Source organism: Triturus cristatus, chromosome 1_2 (genome assembly GCF_964204655.1).
Source record: "Triturus cristatus chromosome 1_2, aTriCri1.1, whole genome shotgun sequence".
NCBI lineage: Eukaryota > Metazoa > Chordata > Amphibia > Caudata > Salamandridae > Triturus > Triturus cristatus.
In genome coordinates, this window is record NC_140580.1 from 896,758,714 (window position 1) to 896,781,896 (window position 23,183).

Genomic DNA, 23,183 nt, shown 5'->3' on the forward strand with positions numbered 1-23,183 from the left:
GATAGCATTAACGCGAGCATGTGAGCTCAGTACAGGATTGTGTGTGAATGTTTATACAGATAGCCGCTATGCCTTCGGAGTAGCGCACGACTTCGGCCTACTCTGGAAGGAGAGAGGGTTTTTAACGTCACATGGAGCACAGATAATGTACGGGGAGTTAGTTCACAATCTTTTGACTGCATTAACATATCCAAAGAAGATTGCTATAGTTAAATGTAGTGCCCATAAAAAGGTGGTTGATAAAGTTGGAGAAGAGAATGCTTTAGCAGACCGGGTGGCACGAGAGACTGCGATGCAGCCTGGTGCTACTGCAATGTAGGTTGTGAAGTCGCACACAGAAAGATGGCACGATGCTAGGAGAGAAGTGCTGGAGATACAGAGGACCGCTTCCGATAAGGAACGGGAGCAATGGTCCAATGATGGAGAATTAGATGAAGGGTGTTGGAGAAGTAAGCAGATGGATAAATGGAAGTTACCCACAGCCTTCGTACAACCTATGGTTCAGATGGCACATGGACTAGCGCATGTCGGAGCTTCCGCAATTGTTAAATTACTCGCACGAGTTTGGGAGCATCCGGAGATCGCTAGTACGGCAAAGAGGGTAGTGCAGACCTGCATGATTTGCCTGAGGTACAACCCAGGAAAGGGTACACGAACTCCAGCAGGAGGATTTGCGACACCTACTGCACCCTTTGAGGTTTTGCAGATGGATTACATTCAGCTTGAACGCTGTAACAATCTGAAGTATGTTTTAGTAGTGGTTTGTGCCTTCAGTAAATGGGTTGAGGCATACCCTACGAAAGACAATACTGCAATGACCACAGCCAAGATGCTATTGAAGGAATTCTTCCCTCGATACGGTGTTTGCAGATTGTTGTGGAGTGATAACGGACCTCATTTTATAGCAGACGTTATCAAGTATGTCCTGAAAGGGCTAGGCATTACCCAGAAATTTCATGCAGTGTTTCACCCTCAGTCTGCGGGATTGGTTGAGAAATATAACGGTACTTTGAAGCTTAAGATCGCTAAGATCCAAGCTTCGACTTCTTTGACTTGGCCAGACGCTTTACCGCTGGCATTATTGTCAATTAGATCGATACCGCATTCTCGGACCGGTCTCACACCCTACGAGATCGTGTTCGGACGCCCAATGAATATTTGGGGTCCACCAAAACCGAAATCAGTGTATGATGTACCTTGTGTAATGATGAATGATTATCTGGCACAGTTAACGGATAATTTGGTTTCTATTCATCAACAGTTTCGAGAGGCGCTCCCTGATCGGTCCACCGGTGAAGGCCATAATCTCCGACCTGGCGATCAGGTTATGATAAAGGTGTTCGAAAGGACGAACAGTCTGGAGCCGAGATGGGTTGGTCCTGAGCAAGTCTTGCTCGCAACGAGGACAGCTGTGCGGGTTTCCAATCGGAAGAACTGGATCCACTCCTTGCACTGTCGTAAAGTGCCGCCTGGATTGGTGGAGCCTGCTGTGTTGACCGACCATCGAGAAATCCTGACTGCAGAGAAAGGCCGTGCTGTGGAACCGAACGACACTGAGGAGCTCTTCCCGGACCAAGCGATTCCTGGAGGAAGAAGATATCACCTCAGACCAAGGAAGTGATTGTTGTATCCAAAGTTGTCAGAACGGCCCTTAGGTTAGTGAAACGGAGAGCCAATGAGGCAAGGGGGGGGGGGGGATCAGCCCTGCATTAGTGTAGTGACACCCGTCTTGGCCCGCTGGTGAAGAAATCAACGGCTGCCTAAGGGGAAGAGTTCTGAAAACCTTTTAGTTTCAGGAAGATATTGACTTCTTATCACAGGATGGAGAAGAAGAAGATTCTCCGTGCGACAAGCTTTATTATCATTGTGGCTATTGTGGGTATAACCACATGGTTTGTTGAGGACGTGACTCCTGCCCGTGAGTTGCTTGTTTTGACCACTCCAGTGCCTGAGGAGCACTACTTTTATACCCTTCCGTATCAAGAATTGAAGCATCGTCAGTCTTATTTGAATAACACTTTAATCCAGATGTTGCATCATACCCATGTTGCCACAAATGCTACGAACTGTTGGATATGTGGTATGATGCCAGCTCATCAGAAGAAAGGAGGAACGCCGTTCATACCTCTTCCTTTCTCTCATAATGGCTCTTGTAGAGCATGGTACACTTTGCTTTTTGCCACACGGAAACCTACAGTGGGACGATTACTTTTCAGACTTAATAGGGAATGTCATCAAGATAAAGATGGCTAGCCACAAGCGAATGGGACAATATGGGAATGGGAAGAATATCGACCAGACAATGAATCGATCCCCTACATTTTCACGAATACTAGAGACACTGTAGGGAAGGAACAATTTGTGATTCAAGTGGCACAAGCTCAAGCGGACCTGTATGTCCAGAGTGTGGGTTATATTCCTGTTGGTGTTAGCGATTGTATTATTGTGCTGAATATAGATGGATTAAATAATAGTACTTTCTTAGCCTCCCATAACACATACTTCGTATGTGGGAATAAGGGCTATTATCGCTTACCAGCCGGCTGTTCCGGAGTATGCTATGTAGCATTTTTATTACCCCCTGTATTCTTAGCACCTGCATCTTATCATAAAGATTTGAAGTTGTTGAATAATGTGACTGTAAATAGGTATAAACGTACTCTATCCATTGATGATGTTGATCAAACCGATACTAGCTTACAGCAGTATGTTGATTTTAATCTAGGATTGTTTTTCTTTGGTGGAGCTGCCCTAAATAGTAGGAAGGTTCGAAGATTAACGAGAGTTGTAGAGGCTGTGACGAATCAAACCGCTGCTGCTCTTGGGAATCTTACGGAAGAATTACAAATTACTAGAATTGTTGCATTGCAGAATCGTATGGTATTAGATGTTATGTTAGCTGATAGAGGTGGAGCATGTAAAATTATCGGAAGTAGTTGTTGTGTGTTTATTCCTGACCATACGCCATCAGTTTATAATGCTATTAATAAATTGCATAAAATCGCAGCTGAGATTCATACAGAAAATGGCACTTGGACCTTTTCTGGATGGTTTTGGGCATTGATCACTGCATGGGGATGGAAGGTTTTAACTGGTCTCTGCATTATTGTGGCAATTCTGTTTTCCTGCTGCATCTGTGTCCAGTGTGGTCCTTTACTCTGTTCTCTATGTGTGTCATTTTGTATTCCTGATAAGAAAACTATTGCCAGTGTTACCTATCAGAAACATTTAACCAAAGAGGTGGAAGAGATGATGAAAATTGACATATATGATGATTATCCTAATAAGCTGAATGTCTTCAGTAAATGCTGAAAGGTTTGTCTGTTGAAAACTAAAACAGCGATCTGATTAAGCATTCACTAAAGACATGAATTCCCCTTCCTTAGAACAAGTTTCTCTTCTTATGTTGACTAATGTCTGGACTCCATTTTGTATTGTCGTGTCTCCACGTGCTCTGCACGAGAAGAGTCCTATCTTCGTGTTAGTTGCTCTTGTAATCTGCCTAGTAACAGTCTATAAATAGCTCCTTTGTCCGTTTGGCGCATGCCCAGACTTGACCACATCTGTTATCAGTTAGTCCTTGCTTGACCATGTTTTCGCGGGCTCAGGAAATTGCTTACTCCGCCCACATATTGATTCTGTATCGAAAATGTCCATAAAAGGTAATGCTTTTTGCCTCATGTTGTATCCACCCACTTATGAGCCCCTCTGTTGTGTATAAAAGGGGACTGTGTACGCAAGTTCTTTGTGCTACTCTATGCAATACTGAAGAGTGTTGTGTAGGTTGTAGGACCACCCTTAAGGGTTAATAAACTTTGTCTTTGTATTTGCAGTTTCCGTGCCAACTTCCTTCTAGCTTTTGTTACAGGAGAGCGAACCCTTGTATTCTGCGGGCCTAGCTGGGGCCTGTACTCATCACCGGGCCAGCGTACCTCAACAGACAACTCAGCTTCTACACCCCCACCCGCCCGCTCCGCTCCGCCGGCCTCGCCCTCGCCACAGTCCCCCGCATTCGAAGAGCGACCTCCGGCGGCAGATCTTTCTCCCACCTCACCGCCAAGACCTGGAACACCCTCCCCACCCACCTACGGCAGACCCAAGTCCTGCTGACCTTCAGAAGACTCCTCAAGACCTGGCTTTTCGAGCAGTAGCAGCATTCCCCACCCCCAGCGCCTTGAGACCCTCACGGGTAAGTAGTGCGCTTTACAAATGATATGATTGATTGATTGATTGATTGTAGACTTCTTCTGGAAGTGTGGTCCAGTGGCTGTGAGTGTAATGCATCTGACTTCACACACCTCCCATGAGCCTTGTCTCCTCTATGAATAAACCCCAGAGAGCTGAGCCAAGGTCTATTGCAAAAGGAGACTGATCTGAGCATGAGGCGCTGGTGAGACATCTCTGGCACATCTGCCAAAAATCACATTAGTCGCTCCCTTGGGCAAGTGTTTGCTGGTGCAAGACTAGTCCCACCCCCGCCTTCCCGCCCTTTGAGAAGACTATAGGGAAGGGAGGGAAGGTAGAAGGAAGGTAGAAGGAATCTTGCCTGTGTACATGTATAATAATCAAAAGATTCTCCAAACATTTAATGGATGATTAGTTCCACCCCACCCATTTAGCGCTATTCCCAGAATACGGCACCCTCAGGGCATCATATTTCACAGAAATGAACACTTATGAATTCCATAAATTACTTAATTTGGAGCTGGTATGCCGAGCTGGCACGAAAACTGCTTGTTAAGGAAAAAGGAGGTAGCAGTTTGGGCTGGAGCACACAGAGGATTCTGTATATAAGGGTGGTTGCACCATGCTGGGTTGCTGATTTCCTGCTCTTGCTACCTTCCCAAGGGTCACTCACTTCGGTTTTGCTTGGCCGCGATGAGTACCTTCAGTGCTGCTCGATCTGTAGGTGCCCCCAGCCTTGGGGGCAGCAGTCTCTCTGTCCGAAAATCAGTGAAGTCCTACCAATATGGGGGTGCTGGCGGGGGTGGCTTCAGTGGGGGTGCTGGCGGTGGTGGCTTCGGTGGGGGTGCTGGTGGGGGTGGCTTCGGTGGGGGCTACGACTCTGGCTTTGGAGGAGGCTTGGAAAGCGGCAGCTTTGGTTATAGCGATGATGGTGCTGAGTTTGCTAATGTTTATGGCGTTGGCTTTGGAATTGGAGGTCAAGGTGGCTATGGAGGCGGTGGTGGCTTTGGAGGCGGTAGCGGTGGCGGTGGCTATGGAGGCAGTGGCGGAGGCTTTGCTGGCAGTGGAGCCGTAGGTTTTGGTGGAGGTGGCTTTGGAGGTGGGCTAAGCGAGGGTCTTCTCTCTGGCGGCACTGAGAAGCAGACCATGCAGAACCTCAATGACCGCCTGGCCTCCTACCTGGACAAAGTGAGGGCCCTGGAGGAAGCCAACACTGAGTTGGAACGCAAGATCCGTGAGTGGTACGACAAGCATCGAACCCCGGGTGTGGGTACCCGTGATTACAGCAAGTACTACGTCACCATCGAAGACCTGCAGCACAAGGTGAGAATTAACAGGGTGCATCTGTCTGCAACCACACACCCAGCAGGGATGGTAGGTGCCGCTAGGCTGAAAGAGGCAGGCCTCATAGCAGTGCAGCAGCCAGACAGGCAGGCCTCTGAAAACAATGCCCCTGAGATCAGGAAAAAGACATGGGCATAGCCGAGTCTAGTGGCTCAGTGGACTAATTCGTCCACTGAAGGGCCTGTCTTTGACCTCTTGGTCACAGGATCAAATCCCAGAAGGTCCACTCAGTCTGAGGTCGATAAAATGAGTGCCATTGAGATGGGTAACGATAAAGATCTGTTGCTCAGCACCAAGATACCTACGGCTGAAAGTGCTCTTTACAAATACAACTTATGTTATAGTGGGAGTAAAATCAAAATCTGGGTCTGTTTGTGCGAGCTTTACTCCACTGAGTGAAGCTACTTTGGGAACTCATTTAGTAAAAGAGGGAAGAATGAAGACCTCTGAGAGAAATTCTTCCTTATAAGAATGAATATGCTGCACGTGGACGCCGGACTGTGGTTCTAGGTATTGCTGAAGTCTTTGGGTAGCTGAAAAAGATGAGGTACACACGTCACCGTGGGCTTGCCTCATGTGTGTGCTTCAGGTCAGGGCTGGCCTTTCACATTTGAAGCACAGGAACAGCTTCAGCAACAATAAAGGGATCGTGGGGAAAATAAGCTCCATTTTTCACAGGTGTTTGAGTCCACAGGTACCACTAACTGACCCAACCTCCACAATGTGCTCAAAGCTCACCAGTAAAGCGCTTCTGTTTCCAAAAGGCTCCTCTAGGCGTCACCAATAACCATGCTTAGTGGTCTCTTCAAAGGTCTCAATGATAAGGGAAACATTCTGACGCCCGGTGTGCCCACTAGCATTTGGCAGATTCAAAATACCAGCAGGCAGTGACCAATTCCTTGATTCTGTCCGAGTGCCCCTAAAACCTGTTCTAAGTTCTCGAAACTTCTTTCCCAGATCATGAGCGCCACGGTTGACAACGCCAAGGTGGTCCTGCAAATTGACAATGCCAGGCTGGCCGCAGACGACTTCAAACTCAAGTGAGTGACACAGATGTTCGGGCCATGGCATGCAGAAAATAGGCACGTCGGGCGCTCTGAACAGATAGACCAATGAATGAAGGGGAGATGAATTCAATGAATGGATAGATGGATGATATGTACTACCTCCATTTTAATTTCAGCCTCAGCAGCTGACAGCATGTGTGATTCTGAGCATATCGTTTTATCACTTGTGTCTGAAATGTGTGAATATTTGCAATGTAAAGAAAAAGAGACGTGTGCTGTGTAGTAGCGTCTCATTTATTTGTGCGGGAAATTGCTCCTTTAGGAAAGAAATTATGTACCATTTTTATTTACATTTATGAGATGTTGACCAACACGTGCACGTGAAAAAGCTTAGTTGTGTGCTTCTGAAAGGCATTGAAAACATAAATTTGTCAAATTAGAAAAAATGCAGACCTTTTCAAGAGGTTTCTTAGCCTGGGGCAAGAGCAGCGCTCTTTACTGTTACACTGAGGGATACAACGGATCCGTGGGTACACAGTGTAATGACCCGGTACCCTACACAAACTCTATAGAACGTGAGGGGCACTGCTACAAGGGAGAGCTTTTACTCTAACCTCTCCTACTGGTTACATCGCATTGAATTGTAATGTATATAGCGCTATTACTATTAAGGGTCAACTAAGCGCTAGCTAGAGATTGAACCAGGTGCTTAGTAGAATAAACATTCTTTTAATGCTTTCCGAAAAGAAAAGGGGTGCTGAATTTGCCTGTCCCCACCCATGCAAGGAGCTGCGCGGGGAGCGGGTGGCTGTTTGTTAAGAGAGACTAGGGAGTATAAAGTGAGTTTCCAAGGTCACATCACTCCGGCCAAGAGGCCAATATTTGAACTTAGGTCTTCTTTTCCCAGAACATTAAAAACTTTACTAACCAAACTCACTACCCCTCAACATGGAGATAGCAAAGCCCAGACAAGAACCAACTATGCAGAAAAAGAACAAGTGAGACTAGCCACAACTTTGGGTAGGTAAAACGTATACATCACCCGCAAAGTCAGATACATTTCACCCTTCGTGATCGCAGGCGGTTTTCTCCAACTCGTCACTGCCTATAGTCCCGCCCCATAAATGTCAGGGTTTCAAGTTCTGAGAAGGTGCAATGCGTGGATTCCAAATGGTAGTCAACCAATGAGACCGTCCGTGGCAGTGAGCGTCATAGGAATGGTTGGTTACTATAGCCCCCCCCCACTCCTTTGTTAGGTCTCAGTTGAAAATGTGATGATTCTCCTTCCTGTTCTTCTGTTTTTTCTGCTCAGTAGCACACCCGTCTCACCGTATTCTGATTGGTTGAGTTGCATCCTTCCATTGTTTACTTGTCAGGGGACATTTGAATTGTTTTTTAGGTCTGAATTGACAGTGTGGTGTCTCAAAGGCATGTTGTTACCAATTCTTTAAACTACACATAGGGTACTCTTTGGCTCCACATGGAGGATTAGTATTCTTTCACCTAATACCCTCTCACCTAAGGGCTGTTTGGTGTATCTTTCCACCTGCCAGGAAATGTTGCCATTGAAATGCAGGAGGGACTATATTGCATCTGAAGAGTACATCACTCTGTCTGTCACAGTTAATTCTTTACCTCCTATAGGCATTCTATGGAGAAAATACGTCTTTAAAGCATTAAAAACAGACATATTGGCTTTGCCAATGCTTCATATTTTTTGCTATTCAGCCCTCCAAGGGAGTGCATGTGTTTTCTTGCTCTCCCACCAGGGTTGCCGCCTTTCTCAGAGAAAGGTTGAATTGTGTGTGTTTTGGGATTCCGGTAGGGCCAGAAGCTGCTACTGGAATAACAGCTTTTGACGTGTTTTCATCTTGCACTTTTTGCTTGCAGTTTATATATGGAAGGGGAAAAACACGAGATTTTAATGATTTTCCTCATCATCTTTTCATCAAACTTGCCACTAAAATACTGGTTTGATCACTAAAATACTAGTCAAGTGGTTACGCTATATCCCAAATTTTTCCCAACCATATATCCCAACTTTTTTCCGCCTTCCATCTACCCACGCATTCTCTTCGAAATGGGTTTTGTTTAATAGACATTTCTTAGATTATCGTCCATGTCAGCGCATAGGTCTTCATGCATGCCACTTCCAACAAACATTGGCGAAGCCAATAGTTCGGTACAGGATTTTGAAAATGATTCTGATAGTGCTGGTTTGCCTCTCTGTAGTGACTGAGAAGTTAGATTGTGAATGGTGTTACCCGCCTATGATTGACCAACATAAAGGCTGAATCTCAGCAAAATGCAGTGGAACACCCTAGATGTGTGATAAAAATGACAATGTGATCTCATGTGTGTGTACATTTACCTTTAGAAGGTCTTGGAATTTCCATGGACAGAAGAGTTCTCCCCACAGTGGTTTCTCTCATGGTGCCCACTGGTAGGCTGATGGAAGATCCTGTGCCACCCGTGGTGGACTATATAAATGTGGCTTATTTCCCATCTCCCTTTTGCCGAAAGGAAAGATGGAAGGAAGGGGGAGGGAGAAAGGAAGGAAAGAAAGATGGATGGATGCTTTCTTTTAATCTATGACTCCACGTTTACGCTCTAGGTATGAGAACGAGCTTCTACTACGCCAGAGCGTGGAGGCTGACATCAATGGACTACGCCGTGTCCTGGATGAGCTGACCTTGTCCAAGTCTGACCTAGAGGTCCAGATCGAAACCCTAAGTGAGGAATTGGCCTACCTGAAGAAGAACCACGAAGAGGTACCGTATGAACGATACACATAGCCTGCCATACCTAATCTAGGCAAGGTGTAATTCACGTGTGTGGTTCTAACACAAAGTGCCCAGAGTTAGTGCTTTTGATTGGGTAATGCAGGTGGCCAATCTTAAAGAGTCCTGCTCCCCTCAGCCCTTGTGTCCACCAATGGGAGACAACCGCAGCTGGAGACGACAGGCACTTCCCTCTCAGCAAGGAAGCAGCGATGCTGTTCCGGTTTACACTTCACGTTTTACTTACTTGTTTATTCCCTAAGAGTATCTGCTTTTTCTAGGATGTGGTCTTTCTGTTGTATCACCTATGTATATTGTGTACTGTAAAAAGAGTGAGTTAAGGTTGTGGGTGGGTGTTAATAACAGGACACTTTTGAGGGCTGTGAGTTCAGGCTGAAGGTTGTGCAACTTTTTTACAGTGTCAGTCAATGGGTGAGAAACGGGTTGACAATACCTGCTTATCATCCAAAGAGCACACAGAGCAATGGCCAGGTGTACCAACTGAAGGTGTGATTCCATGGAAATGTGTGTGAAGGTACACAGCTGTCTAAACATCAATAGTCTAAAAGTTAAATAATTACAGGTGAGTGGGTGTTGTGTGTGGACGGGCAGAAGGGTGGGCTTGGCGAAGTGAATGAGATGCAAGGAAGTATGCTTAGCAGAGAGTGAAAAGTAGGCGCTGAAAAAGAAACAGAAGAGGTGTGAGAAGTGCACATGGAGTGTTTCAGAAAAGCATCTAACTGAGAGACTGCAGAAGAATGTGGGGTGAGGAAGAGAAAGGGAGATACTCCGAAGACCAGTACCTCTTCCACAGACCTTGGTAATGTCTAAGTCAAAGTCTGCTAAACTGCTAAAAATGATTAATTGACCTTCGGGGGAAATCACACATATAAATTAGACTTGTGAGTAGTAATTTACATGTGCAATTTGCTCCTACACTTTTGAGTGACTTTACTACTTTCCATATTCATTAAATCTGAGTGTAAAGTTACTCGAAAGCATAGACTTACACGTTACCGCTCCCTTGACAAAGGAGATGGGGGTCACATTTATGAGTATAAGTTACTTCTGCCGAAATAGAAAAAGTAATAAGTCCTGTGCCACACATGACAAACCACTAGTACTGCAGCCCATCCCATAGAAAATAATGGAGTTATGAACTCAAAATAAAACTCCATAGGAAATAATGTTTAAAAAAATATTTCAAATAGTTAGAAATATAAAGATATATAGTTTAATTTAAAATATATAAAAATAAAAAATATTTACTATTCAATTATAAAATATTTTAATGTCCTTTTAGAATGTGAACAATAATGTACCAATAACTTTTATTTAAATATTATTGATGTACTTTTAATTAATTATGTGAAGCACTTTTAATAATAATGAATGCATAATACAAAATATTTGTTTATTTTAGGTAGGAATTTATTTTTAATTTACACTTCCGAAGAACGATTTTTATGTAATTTAATATTTTTAAATTCTTTAAAGATTTAATTCAAAATTAGGGTAATAACATTGGCACATTTTCTTTATTTGTTCTACATTCAAAATAAACATATATTAATTAACATCAATATTTCACATGCAAATATTTTTACTAATTTATTATAATATATAACCATTTCTTTTCAATGTCCCTACACTTTATGATGGGGAGACCTCCACCCTTACAGTGGAGTCTCACTGTGAAAAAGTAAAGGTGAAAAGTAAAAAAAAGTTTAACTCAAAAGAATTGAGTAAAACATTTTATGCTAAATAATAATTTAACCCCTTCAGCGCGGCGCGGATTTCCGCGCCGTGCTGAAGGTTCCGTGCGCGGGCGGGGCCGTGACGGAGCGGTTCCGTCATGCGCACAGCGCGACCGTCGCGCATGACGGAACCGCTCCGTCACAAGCATCGAAGGGGTTAAATTGAATTGATATGTGTATGATAAATGTAGAGCAAATAAATAAATAAAAATAAATATATATATATATATATATATTATATATATATATATATATATATATATATATATATATATATACACACACAAACTTCATGATTATCAGCTGTAGATGACCGCCAGTTTCCTCTGTGGCTCCAGTATGTGCCCCCCTCAGGACACCAATGCCCAAGGTAACTCAGGAAGTAGCTAGGTGTGTAGTGACAGTTCTAATCTCACATAGAGATCTTTTTCAACGAGGGATCCTTTAAGATGAGATTCCCCTGTGCAGGTAAAGTTCTACAGTCATTGAGAGCGCCTTAGCCGTTAACTCTGCTCTTAGGGAGAGTTCCCCTTTTCAATGATGGTTCATTTACAGTGAGATTCCTTCCAGTAGTAAATCCTCCTTAGCAGTGGAAATGATATGTACTACCTCCGCAGTGAAACGTGTACACTCGTTGGCAGCTCCTCTGAAGTGAAAGTATCACACTTAGTGAGAGTTCTTTTGTAGGGAAAGTTCTATGCTCAATGAAAGGGTTACACTCAAAAGAGCTCCTTTGCAATCATGGTTCATGTACATAGCAATTCTCGAGTGCAGTGAGAGTTCCAAACTCAGTGCAAGATTGTCGCTCTGGTTAGTTCCTATACAGTGAAAATTCGGCAAAGCTCTACTCTTCGTAAGAGTTCCTGTGCAATTAATGTTCTGCTCCTATGGAGAGCTCCTTTACAGTCAAAGGTCTACACTTAGCAAGAGCTGCCATGCAGTGACATTTCTAAGTCCAAATAGAGCTCCTTTACAGTGAATGAAGCTGACAGTGCTCAGCCATTAGGTATTTATAACCGGTTTGTTGTCTTTTCCCCCTGCCCAGGAGATGAAGGCTCTCGCTGGTGGAAGCGCCGGAGAATTGACTGTGGAGATGAACGCGGCACCGGGTATCAACCTCCTCAAGATTCTGGATGACATGAGGAGGCAGTATGAGGAGGTCGCTAATAGGAACCGCGAAAAAGCAGATGCAAATTTCCAGGAGCAGGTGAGCGATGGTGGTCGGCTATCAAGAAGATACCAGCAATATCTGGCACTAATCCATGACATATTCCAACATCCAAGGTAACACTTTAGGGACATCATATATCATATATCTGGCACTGCTGAGACATGTCATGGAGAGATCATCTGGGTTCCCAACAGCACTGACTACTTTCTAGCTGAGAGTGCATGTCTGTGCAATGGCCCAGAGACTCTCAGCACCTAAAGTACGAGTTTGAGCGACCCCATGGCCCTGTCGAGATGCCTCACAGCGAGGTCTTTTTCTGAGACCTCTCGGTCATGCCATGAGGCCGCTTGGCTCAGTTATGATGCCTCCCTGCCCTGTCGTCTAGCCCTCTGGCTCTGTCATCAGGGCTCCAGGTTCTATCAAGATGCCTCCCATCCACATCCTGAGGCCTCTCGACTCAGTTATGAGGCTACTTGGCTCAGTCATGAGTCCTCCAAGCCCAGTAAGGAGGCCACCCGGCCACGTCATGAAGCCTTTCGGCCCCGTCATGAGACCTCCTAGCCACATCATAAGGTTTCCTGGTCTTGTCATGAGGTCTCCTGGTCCTGTCAAGATGCCACCTAGTTCTGTCATAAGGTCCCCTGCCCTAGTCATGAGGCCTCGTTCAATCCTGTTCATATCGTAGGGCCTTGAGGCTGTGGCTGAGGCCTCACAACTCACTCATGTTCTAAACAGGGCCCCAAAGCAATTTAGTTAGCAAAGCTTTGCTGCCTGAGCAGCACATCCATTCCTCACGTTACCACCAATGCACAATGAAGGATAATGTAACTGTGCACCAAAGCCATACAGCTTGCTGGCTAGGCATTACCACAGCAATATCACATTCCAGCCCTAAAAAACCTCACAGAATCACCAGGAGACTCTAAATAAACCATCTCAAAACTCATCCAACAGAACTGTGAGGGTAAATAAATTAAAAACAATGCAGTTCAATGGAATTAACAGACTTATACTAACTAAACAGCAAATCTATGTGGCATATGCTCTCAGTTACAGAGTAACTCATCAACAGACAACACAGTGCCAATACTCATGAATACAATCCCACCGTGACTCAGATAATTGAGAGATCCCAGAACGATGCACTGCAGCACCGAACCAATGGTATACACTACAGCATGCTGGCAACCTTATACACAACAACACAGAACAATGCTTGTTAGTTGCATGTTTGAGTTTAGCGAGAACCAAGATGTCTTCTGGGTGCATCGTTGGGCTGGGCGCCCATGCAGGAGTCTGCTGAGCAGGTTCTTGAGGTGGGTGTCCACCAGTCGGTGGGATTGCTGCTGATCAAATCATGGGAGGACCCAGCAAATGATCGTTGTGTTTTTCATCCCTTTCTGTTCTTGTAGAGCAAACAACTAAAGAAGGAGCTCGCCACAGGGGTGGAACAAGTGCAGTCCACCAAGTCTGAGCTTAGCGAACTGAGGCGGTCAATGCAGAGCTTGGAGATCGAGCTGCAGTCGGCCCTTGCCATGGTATGAAAGAGCTGGTTCACACGCTAGAGGCTCCAGCAGCATAAGCGGGGGCTGCCACTGGGCCAGAGGGTTGGTTCTCACACCAGGGGCTCCAGCAGCATAAGCTGGGGCTGCCACTGGGCAGAGGGTTGGTTCTCACACCAGGGGCTCCAGCAGCGTAAGCGGGGGCTGCCACTGGGCCAGTGGGATGGTTCACACTCCAGGGCTCCAGCAGCGTAAGCGGTGCTGCCACTGGGCCAAGAGGGCTGGTTCACACGCCAGGGGCTCCAGCAGCGTAACCGGGGGCTGCCACTGGGCCAGTGGGCTGGTTCACACTCCAGGGCTCCAGCAGCGTAAGCGGTGCTGCCACTGAGCCAAGAGGGCTGGTTCACACGCCAGGGGCTCCAGCAGCGTAAGCGGGGGCTGCCACTGGGCCAGAGGGTTGGTTAACATGCCAGGGGCTCCAGCAGCGTAAGCGGAGGCTGCCACTGGGCCAGAGGGTTGGTTCACACGCCAGGGGCTCCAGCAGCGTAAGCTGGGGCTGCCACTGGGCCAGAGGGTTGATTCACATGCCAGGCGCTCCAGCAGCATAAGCGGTGCTGCCACTGGGCCAAGAGGGCTGGTTCACACGCCAGGGACTCCAGCAGCGTAAGCAGGGGCTGCCACTGGGCCAGAGGGTTGGTTCACAATCCAGGGGTTCCAGCAGCGTAAGCAGGGGCTTCCACTTGGCCCTGAGGGCTGGTTCACACACCAGGGACTCCAGCAGCGTAAGCGGGGGCTGTCACTGGGCCAGAGAGTTGGTTCACATGCCAGGGGCTTCACCAGTGTAAGTGGGGGCTTCCACTAGGCCCAGAGGGCTGGTTCACACAACAGGGGCTTCAGAAGCGTAAGCGGGGGCTGCCACTGGGCCCAGAGGGCTGGTGAACTGGGTCCTACAGAAACTGCAATTAGCTGCTCATTAGCCCCTTCTGCCTACAAGCTTGCAGACAAATGCTAATAAGACGTCTAGGTAAAACCATGCCAACAGGGGTGTGGGCTCAAATGCACAGTGACAGAAACAAAGAAGGTGGAATGATGGGGATTAGTGAAACACATTGGGAGAGGGACTATTGGAAAACAATGAGGATGAGAGGGAAAGATGAGAAAGAAAAAGTAAGGGTGAGAGAAAAATTATGGATAGATAGAAAGGGCAAAGTAAGAATGGGAGGAGGAAGGAACGGTGACAGCAAGGAAGGAAATGTAAAGGCAAAGAAGGAAAAGTGAAAGAAAGGACATATGGGTGAACAAAATGAAGGGAATGAAGAGTGAAAGGATGGCTAGATTAATGGAGAAGATTTGGAGGGAAAGGATCATCAAGTAAAAGGGAGAATGGAAGAATGGACAGGTGAACAAGAGTGAATGGGCGGATGCGAATCTGGAAGGATGGATACAATAATATAAGTAAAAAAATGAAAGGATGGGTGGGACGATGGGTGAATAATAAGAAGTATGTTTGGATGAGGACGGGTGGGTGGTTGTAAAGGTGAAGAGATGGACAGCAGGACGGATGTATAGATGGAAGGGGGAATAGATAAAAGGGTAGATGGATGGGCGGAGGATGAAGGGTTTGAAGGAAATTTTAAGGAGCGTTGGGTTTTATTGCTTTGCTTGCTTGGTGTCATTAGAGGATGGTTTTGGGAGTGGGTGGGCTCGATTTCCGGCTACTCTTTTGTTCCAGGGCCACTGAAAGGATACAGGTGGCTAACAGATTCCGACGGCTCAGGTCTCCCTGAACTCCCCAGGTTTGTCTCAGCTAGCATTCTGACTGGGTTTGTGAGAACTTGCAACGTTTTATACCTTGCAACCTTCACAAAGTTCTAAGGCAAAATGTACAAGTTAGCAAAGTTATGCATGTTTTTTTTGCTACACCACTGGCAAAAAGAGGTGGGGGAAACCAGATGCCCAGCTCACCTGTACGGTTCACCTAATGTGCCAAAATAGCATGAGCTGGCCTCTTCATGACCAATAAGGACTCAATTGTGACGCTCCTGTTACTTGCTCCTAAACATTTTATATTTGATCTCACCCCAGAGAAGATCCCTTGAAGAAACACTGGCAGAGACAGAGGGGCGGTACTGCTCGCAGCTGGCACTGATCCAGACCACTATCAGCAGCCTTGAGGAGCAACTCAACCAGATCCGCATGGACATGGAGAGCCAGAGCGCTGATTACAATCAGCTCTTGGACATCAAGAGCCGGCTGGAGATGGAGATCCAGACCTACCGGCGCTTACTGGATGGAGAGGGAGGGTAAGGTCTTCAGTGCTAAAGACCAAAGAGAGCTAAAGGAAGATGGCCATACAGGAGGTTGCAAGTCATGAGTTAGATGGTGATGTTGGTTGAGAAGGTTAATCCTCTTTGTTGAGGTCACTAATCCTCAGTAGAAGCCACAACATTCCTCCACCATATGATGCTCACATGATTTGATCCGTATGGTGAAGGAAATTCTGTTAGCGGACTATTGTCCAGATTTAGTATTTCCACCACAAATCAGTAGATTTTCCACAATTACCCAAAACTAAGTTAGACTGTAAGTCTCTTGTCGGTCTGCACCAGTTAGATTGTATAGGGATAGTGCAGACCTGCTACACGAAAAGTACTATGGGTATTTTCAATGTCATATTTGTATTTTGAGAATGACCACTCCAACTGGACTCCTTCCTCATTCCCTCTATTCCTGCTACATTTTCCCCTCTTTTACTCTCTGATGATCCCTTTTTTTGATCTTTCCTCTCCCTCTAAAGAGTCATTCAAGATTTTGGGTCTACAACAAATGAAAAGATAGCTAGCCAAAGAGCAGGATCATCTATTGGCTAGTGCTAGTACAGTGATACATATGTACTGGAGTGGATCTGCAGTCTGCGTTATGGCCACATGGGTCTCTTACACAGATCATAAGTTATAAGTCAAACAATGACCCCTCATGGATTTTTTAGAAAGGAAAGATAATGCAGTGGCCACAGTTTGTTTGTCCCCCATTACCAACACAATCCTAAATATTCTGATCTAATGCAACTGAGATACATAGTAGGGTACCGAGCAACATGGCTGAGTTTGACAGGGCTTTTTCCAGTAATGTCCCTTAAGGCTCTTTGATGAGGTATACCGAGAACTTTGATGGTGAAGACCACTTTTGGTCATGGTCATGATGTGATTCCTGAGATCGTCGTCTTCCTTCCAAATGGACACTATAACACATACACACACACAATATAGAAGGAGAAAGGGGAGAGATTGAATGGATGGCATCGGTAGTGCAGTAAGTCATATGCCACTTTTGGACAGGAAATGACCTGAAACCACTGGATTCTTTTATTTCTTTTCCTGCAGAGTGTCATCAACAACAACCAAGGCAACGTCCTCCGCAAGCTCCGGCAAAGGTAAGTGTTTGATTGGCACAAAATTGATTTGGTCTAGGGTCCATGGATTTGTGTCTTTTAGTATAATGAGTCCACCACAAAACAAGCCACTGCCATGTATACTGGAGTTGGGAGTCAAAGAGTCAATTCAATTCAATTCATGAAGCTTTATTCGGTGCATATAAAATGACCATAAAAGCACAACAATAATAAAATAAGAATACATTTCAATATTACAGATATAACAGATTGCAATTCAAAAGCTACAAATGACAAATGTAATAATAATAAATTTAAAAGCACATAGTTTTCCTGGCCTTGATAGATTGAGTTAAAAACATAGCAGTAAAAAAACAGATATCGACGTATTGTAAGTTAAAAACTAAACTCATGGCTTGGTTAACTGTACGTGTACCATATTTACAAAACATAGGTTTTAAATAGGCAATACGAAAATTCGTATACAGTTTGCAGATAAGGAGAAAGTGCACAGTGCTCTGTTTGGAAACGCCATCACACATACAGGGCCCCTGCGGATATTTCTTTAATGTTGGCAGTGCCACTAAATGATGGACGATACCAAACCTGAGTCTAGTCAGCACAAACTTATGGGATGGCCTCGTTACCCATACTAAATAAGTAGGTAAACCTTCAACAAGGTTATGCTTATTGTAAAACAGAACAGTAGACAGAGAACCGTTAGCAATGGCCCGTTTCCTAGCGGGAAATGCCAGAAAGTTTGTTTTCAACTCTTGTTTCGTTATTAAAGATGCTGCGTTAGGGTCCACCAAGATGTTTAAGTTAAAAATCTCAGAAAAACAACTGACGACATATCTTAACCAGGGTCTATTCAAAAATTTATCCAACGAGAGGCAGTCCTCAATGACCGATCTATTAAAAGTTTTTTCTTCTTGGAGCCAGATAGAACACCAAATCATAAGTGGCCTCAAGGATAGTTGATCGGTAAGAAAATTGATATCAAGCTCTCGATGGGTGAGATCAGTGCAAGCGGTGGGCGGTAATGACAAAAGTTTTTAAAAAAAGGCATTTCCCGCGAACTGCAAGAAATGGGCAGGAAAATAACCCCAAACGCCAGTCCCATACAGGGCAATACTAACACACCTAGCTTGGTAGATCTTGAGCATATCCCTGGTGCGTCGATCCCCGATCTTCGCAGCAAATCTAAAAACACCATGAGCATTTTTGGCCATTTTGATATGGATATTTTTAAATTCGTTGAGCCATTTTCTGTCTTTGGAGAAGGTAATACCAAGGTAGCAAAAGGTATCCACCTGAAGCACCTTATCCTTATCTATAAAAAAGGAAAAATTAGCAGGTTTACTTTTCTTTTTACTTTTGGCCCCGTAAATAATAATATACGTTTTCTTCTTGTTAATGGTCAACCTCCTGTCCTTAATAAAGGAAGAGAATCCATCAATCAGACGCTGCAGTCCTAATGGAGTTCTAGAAAGTAGGACAGCGTCATCAGCGTAGAACAACACTGGCACAGTAGAACCTCTAATCCGTGGGGCATCTGCTTGGGTTGTTTTTAAAATTGCGTCGATTCCGTTAATAAATAAGATAAAAAGAAGGGGGGCCAATACGCAGCCCTGTCTAATACCTCTTTTCACGCTAAATTTGGGGGTACATTCTCCTTTCCAACTTCTTCTGACAAATGCGCATGCGCGGACGCCCGCGCATGCGCATTTCTCGCAAGAAATGCGCATGCGCGGGCGTTCGCGCTTGCGCATTTGTCAGAAGAAGTTGGGAATGGAAGAGGGAGCCCCGGAGACGCTGCGCTTCAGGTAAGTTTCTTTAATTTTGTATTTATTGTAAATGCGGGGGTTTGATTTAAAAGGAGGGCGGGCGGGAGCCGGGTGGCGCGTAGTGGGGCTACGCGAAGCACGTAGTGTGCGTAGATTTGGGCACACTACGTGCTGCTTCACGTAGCCCCACTACGCCCACTACGCCCACCCTTACTGAAAACATGCGATATCAAGGGAATTGATGAAATTCTGCCAGCCCAAAACAATCCCTTTTGATTTTAACCCAGCAACATTCCAACTGGCTATGATTATTCCATTACCCCTTGCATTAGCCCTAACTGATGTAATAAAAGCAGTTGGATAATTTCCTTCCCTTTGGTTTTCATTGACTGGCCCCCTACAATCATTATCAGGATAAACCTCCACCTTGGTTGACTCCGTAACTAAGTTGACATTAATAGTTTCGGTACCCCGCTTATACATATCCTTATCCAAGGGAATCGGGCTCTCCGGGTTAAGTCAGTCATTAGAATCCAAACTGTTAAGGGCGTTAAAACGATTATGCAAAGGAATGGTTAAACCCCGCTGCTGGATTGTCGGGGGTAGCCAGGAAGAGTTATAGTCATTAGGGGGAATATTAATGAGATGGCTATAAAAAAAGCCAAGCGGGCGTACACAAACACCATTATCAGTAAGTGGAAGGGAGGCTGATCTAAGCAAGACTGTGGCGACGTGTTGAGGATATTTAAAATTAACAATAACACAGGTGCCATTACAGATCTTTCTAGAATTACCAAACCAATTGACCCTTCTTGTGGTTAATATATCATTTGAAAGGGCCGTAGGAAATCCACATTGCTTGTGCAGCCAGGCAACAGTTTTATTTTTCAATGAGTCATGGGATTCATACTGGGACTGAGGCATAAATGAATCAACCCGTGGCACGTTAGTTAAAACCACCACGTAAGGGGCACAATCTGGCGGAAGGTTAACAGAATCCTTTCTCTTTACCTCAGTCCAACCATCATTGCTTTCAGCTACTGAGGTAGCCTGATACTCTTGACTCTCAGAGTGCAGTTGGACTGATACAACTGGTTGGTTAACCCTAATCCCCTCGCCAGATGGTACGACTAATTGGTTAGCCTTGGTCCCCAGCGCAGATGAAATTACTACCTCTTTCCTTATAGTGTGGCTTAAGTCGGTGGTCGTTGGAGTACCCATACGAACAGTATAGGTATCCAGAAGGTGGCCCAATCTAGTGAATTCAGCCGAAATCTGATCTAATTTGGCCACCAACGGTAAAATGATCTTATCAAGCTTAGCATCAATAAGACTAACCAACAAATTAAATTGCTCAGAATTCAACTGAGCATGGCCCTCTAATTCTTGGGTTTCCTCCCCCCCGATTATACTTTTAGGTGGTAGTTGGATTCTCTTTGCCTTTTTGTTCCCCCCTCGCTTAACTGGTATTTTCCGGCACGCCCTAACAGCTCTAGGCATCGGGGAAAAGTCTCCAGGAATATCAGACGGGTCAAAGAGTCCTTACTAGAGATTTCTACCCATACAAATCAAATGTGGAGGCCTCCAAAGCATCTATCGCAGGACTTTAGCTCGATTAAAGAGTATACATGATTAATTTCAGCAGAGCTGGTGTCGGCAAATATATTTGTTGGTTAATTTGTAAACAAAACAAAAATGTCAGAGTCCAAAGTTTTTCTTACGAGGCAACCACTGGAGGTGCCGAATGGTAGGGCAGCTGAATAACATGTGTGCCTGTTTCTTATTCCACCTGCTGCCTCTTTCTTTCACTAATCTACGCTTTCTGCCTGTATATCTCAGTCTGACAAGTTCATTTCCATATCTTACTCTCTCATGGGTTTCCCTCTTCCTGTCTTTCTCTACCTCCTTCTTGCTCCCTTTTCTGTCTTTCTCTCGCTCTTGCTGTTTAATAATTAAAAACTATTTTCCAGTCCCTAAATTAGTGTTAGTGCCCACTACTTGCAACCAAAGGTACAAATCAGGCATTGTCAACAATTAGCCTTATAGAAACACCTTCTAAAAGTATGAAACCTAGAAACACAAACAAATCTATTTATTTATTTCATTCATTTGTTCTCTTTTTTTTTTATATCGGAACAGCATTCCCATAGAGATGGCAAAGCGCTTTGCATAGAAAGAAAGGGGCAACATTTAGGTAGGATATAAATATATCCGGATAATAAGAAAGGCAATGATATAGTATCAATGATATGATAATAAAGAAAAGGAGCACTATATGTGCATTGAAACAGGTACAGCTGAAGTACCAATAAAATAGCAACACGGAAAACCATCATATCTACCAAGGGGTAAAACAGAGTAGTAGATGAGGCAGTTGGAGTGAAACAGCGAAACAGAAAGCCAAAATGGAATAATAGAGGGTGGTACACCATGCAGGGAAGAGGGATGAAGGGTTAGACGTTACTTGGGACAAAGAGGTCGGATGTCAGATGCTGGCATCAAGTGAAGGTGTATCAGCTAGGAAGTCATACATTCTTGAGTTGAGATATTCCCATGTCTCACCCCCTGTTCAGTTTGCTTCATGGAGCCCATTCACGTTGCAAAAACTCTCAATTTGCCAGCCAGCTATTTCGATTTTGACATGACAAAAGCTTTCCTCGTTTTGTATGATTTATTAATAAAAGGCGTGAGCATCACAAGGGCCACCATTGAGTAACATCCTTCGACCATCTTGTCTTGTAGATTCATCTAGAACGAAGAGGTTGATAACCTATGTTGAAGAGAGGGTCGATGGCAAACTGGTTTCATCCACTAAACAAAACGTGGTGGAACAGAAGCTGCACTGAGGCACACTCACGAGACATGGTGCACGACCGCCCCCAGCGAACATCACCACGATGGGAAATAACCCCGGAGAACAGAGAATCACTAGTGCAAGGATCCGACTACTCTTCTCTGGCTGACCAGTGACCTTTCAGGATGATGTGGTTTCATCTGGAATCAAAGATTTTATGGGATATCAGAGGGCAGCCACATGTAATCATAAACACTAGATTTTAATTCTTGGGGAAGGCATAGTCTGTTAAATCTTTCTTTTTTGCCTCTTGAATCTGGAATGACACTCTCTTCTGTTGTCCAACAATAAACATTTTTCTTGCAGAATTTGTGTAATTGTTTCTTAATGTCACGTGTTATTCTTAGAACTTAAAAATAGGTCACATTTTCGTCAAGATATAGTAAAAGGGACACAGAACACAAAATGGAGTGGAAACAAGCCAACTGGGAGCCTGGAGTGTAACATCCTTCCTTGAGGTACCAGCAGCATTTCCAACATTTATGGGGTCAACAGTAATACTGTATCTCTCTTTTATGGGTCTGCACATTGTATATTATAAATGTACTTGGAGGGACTTTGGTTCACTCTTCTTTCGGCATTGGCTTTTTAGACTCAGGAAGCCATTGGCTTGAGACATTTTCAATCACATTTTGAATCAACCCGCAGTCGTGTTTCAGCCTCACCGTCTTTCTATTGGGTGTTTGGATGTATCCTTCTGCCACCACTGGAATGCATGAGGGGCTATTTTACAGCTGGAATATATACAAAGTCAACATACATTTAATTCTTTGTCTCATCCATGTACTGTATACCAAAGCAATATTTTTTTCAGTTATTTTGCATTTTGCAAACCCAGCAGGCATTTTGTTATTGTTTTAAACACCATTCGACTATAAGCGCCAAACCTACTGGCTTTGCCAATGTTTATTCAAAAGGCCATACCGCACAAAACAAGAAGCTCAAATACAGGCATTCGATGGCATTCACACTGAAGATCTTCAGAGGGAGAAACAATGAAACCCCGCAAAAGGTTCCCCATGACTTGCTTTTTGTATACATGCGTGACCATTTTAAACAATCTACATATCACTTTCATATCCATTCTATGTGATGTCATCAGGTTCAAAGCAATGTCATGTCATTTTGCCTGAAGTCTAAACTACACTTTATCACGCCTGTTGACACTGTCCTTTTGTGTGACTGCTGACAGGTGTTAATGATGGCACAATAGCAGCAATTTATGGTGTGGGGCCCGCAAAGAGCTGCACTGGGAGACACACAGTTAAGTTGCAAGAGGTGGCAGGGTGTAGCTGATTACAGAATAGAGAGAACCCGGTTGAAATAATGCTAAACTGAATATGTCACAAAGCAGTTATTTGTGCTTTGTAGTAGAGTTCCTAAATAGCCCCTTAAACTTACTGAT

General features: G+C 44.7%; 1 protein-coding gene across 2 annotated transcripts; it reads left to right on the plus strand.

Moving 5' to 3' along the window:
- The first annotated feature begins 4,817 nt into the window (after positions 1-4,817).
- LOC146868250 (keratin, type I cytoskeletal 12-like) lies at positions 4,818-22,086 on the plus strand. 2 transcript variants are annotated; one of them, XM_085609568.1, is made up of 8 exons: positions 4,818-5,508; positions 6,487-6,569; positions 9,151-9,307; positions 12,119-12,280; positions 13,657-13,782; positions 15,832-16,049; positions 17,130-17,179; positions 21,667-22,086. In XM_085609568.1, exons 1-8 carry the CDS (start codon positions 4,879-4,881, stop codon positions 21,768-21,770), a joined length of 1,530 nt encoding a protein of 509 aa, XP_085465694.1. In that variant the 5' UTR covers positions 4,818-4,878; the 3' UTR covers positions 21,771-22,086. The 2 variants fall into 2 exon arrangements, with proteins under 2 accessions (XP_085465694.1, XP_085465696.1); XM_085609570.1 differs by lacking the exon at positions 17,130-17,179.
- The last annotated feature ends 1,097 nt before the right edge of the window (positions 22,087-23,183 follow it).

Coding starts and splice junctions, on each gene's coding strand:
- LOC146868250 (XM_085609568.1), top strand. CDS start 4,879: ATGAGTACCTTCAGTGCTGCTCGATCTGTAGGTGCCCCCAGCCTTGGG. Junction 5,509..6,486: donor TCGAAGACCTGCAGCACAAG/GTGAGAATTAAC, acceptor CTTCTTTCCCAG/ATCATGAGCGCCACGGTTGA. Junction 6,570..9,150: donor GCAGACGACTTCAAACTCAA/GTGAGTGACACA, acceptor TTTACGCTCTAG/GTATGAGAACGAGCTTCTAC.